The following is a 7,605-nucleotide window of genomic DNA, read 5'->3' as shown; positions in this document are numbered from 1 at the left end:
AGTAATAGTAGAATGAAACCGGAAACTCAGAAGCCAGTGGGCTGACACTCTTTGCTGTGAGTCGTGGAAACAGAGCTCATTTTATTGAAAGGGCATTCCATTCAGCGTTTTTGGCTATGTAGATAATTCCACCAAAGTCTGTGAGGTGAGTCTATTTTAGGTGATGGTGAAATTGATGAACATGGGGGCTTATATTATTTAGTTACTTATTTATTTGGCTATGCTTGCTCTTATCTTTGGCATGCATGATCCTTGATCTTCCTTGCAGCCTGAGAGTTCTTTAGTTGCAGCATGAGGAATGTTTCAGTTGTGGCATATAGGATCTTTAGTTGTGGCATGTGAACTGTTAGTTGTGGCAAAGCTGTGGCATGTGGGACCTAGTTCCCTGATCAGCAGTGGAATCCAGGTCTCCTGCATTGGGAGTGCAGAGTCTTAACCCCTGGACCACTAAGGAAGTCTCTAGGAGTTGTTCAGATGAAAGAGCAGCCGGGAAGGAAGACAGAATTAGTCTCAGAATCAAATTTAGATTCTTTTTTATTTTAATTTTATTTTATTTTTAAACTTTACATAATTGTATTAGTTTTGCCAAATATCAAAATGAATCCGCCACAGGTATACATGTGTTCCCCATCCTGAACCCTCCTCCCTCCTCCCTCCCCATACCATCCCTCTTGGTTGTCCCAGTGCATTAGCCCCAAGCATCCAGTATCATGCATCAAACCTGGACTGGCAACTCGTTTCTTACATGATATTTTACATGTTTCAATGTCATTCTCCCAAATCTTCCCACGCTCTCCCTCTCCCACAGAATCCATAAGACTGTTCTATACATCAGTGTCTCTTTTGCTGTCTCATACACTGGGTTATTGTTACCATCTTTCTAAATTCCATATATAGATTCTTTGAATTTTTTCCAGTTAAAAAACTACCCCCTCACTCAAAATACGATCTAGTAGTGGAAATGAAAGATTCTTTCTAAACAGCATTTTGGACTGATTTGGTGTTCCATGTGCTAGAATGCCAAAGATTCTTTGACATCTTCTGGATTTAAAAGATTCCTCAGGGTCGGTGGTATCCTCCAGGATGAAACTAATCATAATCATAGTAAAAATAGATATCGTGTAAAGTCTCAGTGTGGTCCAGGTGCTTTAGCTACATGCCAGTAGTCCTACAAAAGCCACTTCACCTGAGGCTCCCCAAGTTTGGGGATGGACCCAAGTCCACACAACTGATAAGAGACAGAGCTGGGACTAGAGCGCTGGTCTGATTTGCCCACAGCATGTACCCTTCCACTTGTCCCGGCCTGAGGTGCTCATGAGTCAATTAATTCACTGTCTTCTAGCACTCAAACATGTATCTTGAGTGACAGAAAGAAGGACTCTGTGGCAAAAACACTGGGATGGAATACATAGCTAATGCAATACAAACACCAAAATAATTAAGAGCTGTGAATAAAGGAGAGAAGGGGGTAATGGTCAGTTAGCCTATGATCACCTGCATGTGCAAATTCAGACACCCTCAAGGTATTGAGGGCTTACAAGATTATCTGGCACTATCCTTCTATGTAGAAAGTAATTTTATTTGTTTTAATTAAAAATAGTTATTTCTATTTATTTTCTGACTGCTCTGGGACTTAGTTGTGACACTCAGAATCTTTGTTGCCACATGCAGCCTCTTTAGTTGTGGAATGTGAGATTTTAGTTGTGGCACGTAAACTCTTAGTTGTTGGATGTGAGATTTTTAGTTGTGGCATGTGGGATCAAGTTACATGACTAGGAATCAAACCAAGGACCCCTGCATTGGGAGCGCATAACCACTGGACCAACAGGGAGGTGCCGAGAGTAAATATTTTAGAACTAACCCTAAATCTGGTGACTCAGATGGTACCGGATGCACCTGCAATGCGGGAGACCTGGGTTCGATCGCTGGGTTGGGCACAATCCCTGGTGGAGGGCATGTAACACACTTCAGTATTCTTGCCTGGAGAATCTGCATCGACAGAGGAGCCTGGGGAGCTACAGTACATGGGGTCACAAAGAGTGAGACATAACTGAGTGATTAAGCACACACCCTAAATCTGGCTGAAGAGCAGGAATATATCACCTCTATCTCTTTGACATCATAACATCTGTCCTGAGTTCCTTAATTTCTGCTGCATTTTCCTAATCTTATATCACTTTTGGGACTGAGACCCATTTTCTCCAAGATTTGCTAGAGGGTAACTGCTCACTGTTTGTAGGAATATGCATTCCCCAGGAAGCCTTTAATTGAGGGACAGAAGCTGATATGGGAACCTCCATGAAGGAGGAATAAGGAGACAATCACCCCTTGATATAGTGGTCACCCAAAGACTAAGAAGAGGAATCTTAGATCAGTAGAAGGAGCAGTCCCAGGCTGTGGTAGATGTAGTGAGGATGCTAAGCAAGAGGAATCAGAAGGACTCAGATTGCATCCCCACTGTCTATTCTCAGAGGCCCTGATGGACTAGGATCACATGAAGGTCATCCTGACTTCCAACTTGGAATTCTCAGGAGACGAGGACTTTGATGTAAGACAAGAAGCTTCATAAAACAGAGAGTGGAGTTACAGGATTCGTCATGTGTCAATGTGAGGACCTGAAAGTGGACTCACAGTAACACACCCTATAAAAGGAGGCCCTGGAAAATCACTGATGCTGTGGTCCCCAGGAAACTCTGGGCACAGATGTCAGGTTGATTTCTACCTCGAAAGTCTTAGCGAGGTGAGACCTCTGTCTAATACAGTCAGCTGCAGTTTCGCAGAGCGAGGGACCTGAATCCAAGGAGGACCTCACATGCAATGCTGAGTGTTACTGAGGACCCCTGCAGAGGGAGCCACTCATTCAACCTGTGTGATCTTAGGGAGGGCTGAGTCTCCTCTAGCCAGATCAGAACCCAGATCTGCAGATCCGGGTGTCTTGACCATAACCAGACTTAAGGTGAGGACCATCAGTGCTAGTGAGAGGATCTCTCCCCCAACGAAGGAGGCTCACAGAGTGGCAACCCACCTGACAAGCAGAGATGCTCAGAGCAGAGCTGGGCTCCCACCACTAGGGACTTGGGAAGGCGAGGGCTCTGTTTGGGAGCTGGAAGACACGAGTTCATAGGAGCGGGCATCTTGGGCTTTGATACACTGCACAAGGAGGACCCAAGGATGGATGAATATTGAGCTACTTGGGTTCCCGTAGCATACTGCCCCTGCCGTCATCCCTGGGAGATCCCACGTAGGACCTTACGCAGCTCCCTCCACTTCCGCTTTGAAAGCGAGCGGTTCAACCGGTAGCCACGGCGACCGTATGGCAGAGACTTAGTGTCCAGTACTCTTCTGGAACCAAGGTGAGGACCTGAATGTAGCTCATGGGACTTTTCCAACCCTCCCAGTAATAAAAGTGACCCATCCACATCCCACCCCTGTGATATGGCTCTTATGAGTCCCTCAGAGCTATTGGCTGAATGTGTTTAGAGTGTCGAAAGCTATGGCATTGGTCTGCAGGGTTAGGTCCGGATTCTACCCCTGGAGGAGCTCTAGGACCTAGATGAGGGCCCTGAGGGTTGATGAGCAGATTTCAACACCGCCAAGGGGACCACACTGAGCGGCCCCTGTGTACTGGGCTCTAAGATGCCCCGGGTAGAGCTGCCCAACTGTGGTGCCCCCTGGTGTCCACTGGAGGTGGTTTTGGGGAAGTGAGAGCCCTGCTGTAATGGAATAAACCTGGTTCAACAAAAGGGACCTAGTCCACAACAGTATTAATGGCTGTGATGCTGAGTGAGGATGGGGGCTCCTCCCATAAGAAATAGAGTCACAGAAAGTGCCAGTCCTATTTTGAGGGCTGGGAGAATTGGGTGTTTTGACATGACACTTCCTGGGACATCTCAGGGAAGTGAGAGACCAGGTCAGTGGGGGCAGCCTCAGGTTGGCAAGGGAGGGTTTCAGGTGTCCTGGTGGATGGTGAGAACCTTGGGGGCTGTGGATGTTCCACACCATGTCATTCGGACCACATCTCCCTGTCATCATCCCTGGGAGACCTCAAGGATAATGTTGGTCCCCACTGCGGGCTAATGGGGAAGTAAGGGTCTTGGTCTGAATGGAGTGGTCAGCAGAGGGAGAAACCTTAGACCCTGTCATGAGTCAAATGTAGAGCTTGGTTGCTTCTGTGTCCTGGCTGTTGTCAATAGTGCTGCAGTGAAGACGAGTACAAGTGTCTTTTTCCATTACCATTTCCTCAGGGTATACGCCCACTAGTGGGATTGTTGGCTCATGTGGTAGTTTTATTCCTAGTTTTTTTAAGCAGAGTGAATTAATTCATAAAGTGGAGAGCCAATATCATATATTAATGCATATATATGGAATCCAGAAAGATGATACTGATGAACCTATTTGCAGGGCAGCCTGGAGATGCCGACATAGAGAACAGACTCATGGACACAGTGGGGAAGGAGAGGGAGGGGCAGATTGAGAGAGTAACATTGAAAACGTGCACATTACCATATGGAATATAGATAACCAATAGGAAGTAGTTTTATGACCAGGGAGCTCAAAGCCAGTGCTCTGAAAGCTTAAGAGGGGTTTGACATGGGAGGGAGTTTCAAGATGGAGGAGACATAGCTATATCTATGGCTGATTCATATTGATTTGTGGCAGAAACTGGTACACTATTATAAATTAGTATTGTAAAAAATAAATTTATTTTCAAAAAGACATATAGGAGAAACCAGAAGCAAAAAAATATTTTAGCCCTTGAATTGGGATCTTGTGAGGGTCCACAGGGACATCAACCTGCCTGCACCAGATTTTGTTCTCAGGAGACCGTGTTTGGTAAGATAAGGTCATCTTCACTTCCTGATTTTGGGACACGGAGTCATTGGCTTTTACTATCAAGCAGTCTTTACTTCAGGAGAAAGTTGAGCTTCTCTACCAGGAGCCCAATAGAGGAACCTGAGTGAGGACTCAGTGCATCCATCCCACCCTCGGATTTCAGCCCAGGAAATCTCAGGGAAGGGCTGTGAGGCTGAGCCCCTTCTTTATTGTTTTATACGAAGTCTACAGGAGGGGAAATGTCTAGTCTGAAGGTGCAGACACCAGTCTGCAAATGGATAATGGTGCCCAACGTTTTAAGGAGCCAAGGTAAGGACCTTGAATGATGATCCCAGTGAACTCAGGATAGAAAAGACCCTAATGAGCTCTCAGCACTGGATATCTATCTCCTGGCAGGGAGGTCGACTGAGGCATTCCTTCCCTTACCTCTGGATCATGGGGAGGTCTAAAGTGTCTACATCAGAGTAGCAGAGGGAAGGGTGCCAAGGTTCCACCAGGACTTGACGTGATAATACTGAAGTAGAACTTAGAAAACCCCACTGCTAGTACCTGCTGGCACCTGAGTAAATCCAAAGCAGGGCTGAGAGGACGCAGAGGAAAAGCTAGGCCACTATTCTTCCTCTGGGATTCTCAGGGGCCATGCTGAGCAGGAAAACAGGAGCCTTGTGGGTTCCTAGAGCAGTGTCCTCAAGGACACCTGCAGAGGCGGCCTTTGATTAAGCCAAGGTAGAGTCTCCCTGTTTTAAGGTGCTCATGTCACCTCATTCTCCATCCTCCAGGTGCCCCCAGTCACCTGTCTCTTGGCCCAGACTCCTGCCTGCGGTCCCTGCCCACAGCCATCATGCCCCGTGGGCAGAAGAGTAAGCACCGTGCTCGTGAGAAACGTCGCCAGACCCAAACTGAGACCCAGGGTGTTCATGATCAGGCTACCACATCTGGGGGAGAAGAGACCACCTCCTCCTCCCTTCCTGATTCAGAGAGTGCTCCCTCAAGCTCGTCTGCTGCTGGCACCCCGAAGGGGCCTCAGGGAGCCCACGGCACCACCAGTGCTGCTGCAGGTGCTATACGCAAAAGATCTGGTGGTGGTGGCGCAGCACGCTCGAGATCTGGAGTAGGTGCTGAGGGCCAAGTTCAGGAAGGTGAAAATTCCTCCCAGGCCTCAGCTGCTGCTGTGAGCTCTCACACAGATATTCTGACCAGGAAGGCAGAGCTATTGGTGCCGTACATGCTGTATAAGTATAAGATGAGGGAGCTCATTAAGAGGTCCGAAATTTTGAAGGAAATCAATAGAAGGTACAAGGAACAATACCCTGAGATCCTTAGAAGGGCCTCCGAGCACATGGAGATGGTGTTTGGCCTGGTGCTGAAGGAAATCAGGCCCAACAGTCACTGCTATACCCTGGTGAGCAACCTAGATCTCAGCGACAGTGAGTCTATGAGAGGTGACTGGGGGCTGCCGAAGAATGGTCTTCTGATGCCTCTGCTGGGTGTCATCTACCTGAATGGCAACCACGCCCCTGAGGAGAAGATCTGGAAGTTCCTGAATATGCTGGGCATCTATGATGGAAGAAGTCACTTCATCTTTGGAGAGCCCAGGAAGCTCATCACAGAAGATCTGGTGCGGGAAGAGTACCTGGAGTACCGCCAGGTGCCCGGCAGCGATCCCCCTCGCTATGAGTTCCTCTGGGGTCCTAAAGCGCTCACAGAAACGAGCAAGACGAAAGTCCTGCAGTTTTTGGCCAAGGTCAAGGATTCAGTCCATCCTGCCTTCCTGCTGCAATATGAGGAGGCTTGGAGAGAGGAAGTAGAGACCACCGGAGCCAGAAGTGAAGCCAGGGCTGGCAATTCTGCCTCAACCAGGCCTGGCACTGCCGCCTCAGCCGCTGCTGGCCCTTCTGCTTTGGCCAGGCCTGGCACTGCTGCCTCAGCCGCTGCTTGCTCTTCTGCCTCAACCAGGCCTGGCACTGCTGCCTCAACCAGTGCTGGCCCTTCTGCTTTGGCCACTGCACGCCCCAGGGCCGCATCCAGCTGCTCATCTCGCCCCTAGTGTGATCTGAAGCCCGTTGTTCACTTTGTGGCTGGAGAAGCCGGTCAACCTGTGTTCCTGATATCAATAACTTGTTGACTTTATTTCCCCCAATTTTCAGTTATTAAAATTTTTCAACAGAAAAGTCATTTAGATTCATGATATAAGTATATGAATAACATGGGTCACACACACTTTGCTGTTTGTCAAATTTAGGAGTAAGAATTTTGTGTTCTCAAATAAATATTGTAAATCCTCACATCACTTTTGTGATCCAGGATGAGAATAACATCACTTTAGGATGAGACTGTCCTTAGAGATGTGAAAGACGCCACGCTAATAGAGGCTCAGAACATTGATACATTGTTAGGGAGATAGCTGAAATTTCTTCAGTTTTTGGATGGCTTTACTCTATGTTTAGTCTCCCTTTTTGTAAATGTAGAAGACACATACTTGCCTCTGCTTATGGTTTATGGTTTTCAAGAATGTTTGAGATATAAATTATAGCAAATGATTTATTCATGGCTCTTCTTTTACACAAATATTGAGAATCTGCTCTTAAGAAGTCTTCATGCTTGTACTGGTGATGTTTAGTCAAAAAAAGTCCTAACCTCTGTCCACTCATTATAGTTTCTCAGAGATGCTGTCATTCTATGGAAGAGGCTGAGATACTCTCTACTTCAGGAAGAACAAGAAAGAAGTGGGTTAAGAGGGATTGGAGAGAACATATTACTTTGGTTTCATTC

General features: G+C 47.1%; 1 protein-coding gene across 1 annotated transcript; it reads left to right on the top strand.

Annotated features, from left to right (window-relative positions):
* Positions 1-3,280: 3,280 nt before the first annotated feature.
* On the top strand, positions 3,281-7,300 carry LOC139181022 (melanoma-associated antigen B2-like). Its single transcript, XM_070783707.1, has 2 exons — positions 3,281-3,353; positions 5,613-7,300. Exon 2 carries the CDS (start codon positions 5,675-5,677, stop codon positions 6,878-6,880), a length of 1,206 nt encoding a protein of 401 aa, XP_070639808.1. The 5' UTR covers positions 3,281-3,353; positions 5,613-5,674; the 3' UTR covers positions 6,881-7,300.
* The last annotated feature ends 305 nt before the right edge of the window (positions 7,301-7,605 follow it).

This window comes from Bos indicus, chromosome X (assembly GCF_029378745.1).
Source record: "Bos indicus isolate NIAB-ARS_2022 breed Sahiwal x Tharparkar chromosome X, NIAB-ARS_B.indTharparkar_mat_pri_1.0, whole genome shotgun sequence".
NCBI classification, from domain to species: Eukaryota; Metazoa; Chordata; class Mammalia; order Artiodactyla; family Bovidae; genus Bos; species Bos indicus.
Note: the sequence above shows the minus strand (reverse complement) of the source record. Positions and strands in the feature narration are given on the sequence as shown.

What these genes read in the sequence shown, in the direction of transcription:
- LOC139181022 (XM_070783707.1), top strand. Translation starts at nt 5,675, where the DNA reads ATGCCCCGTGGGCAGAAGAGTAAGCACCGTGCTCGTGAGAAACGTCGC.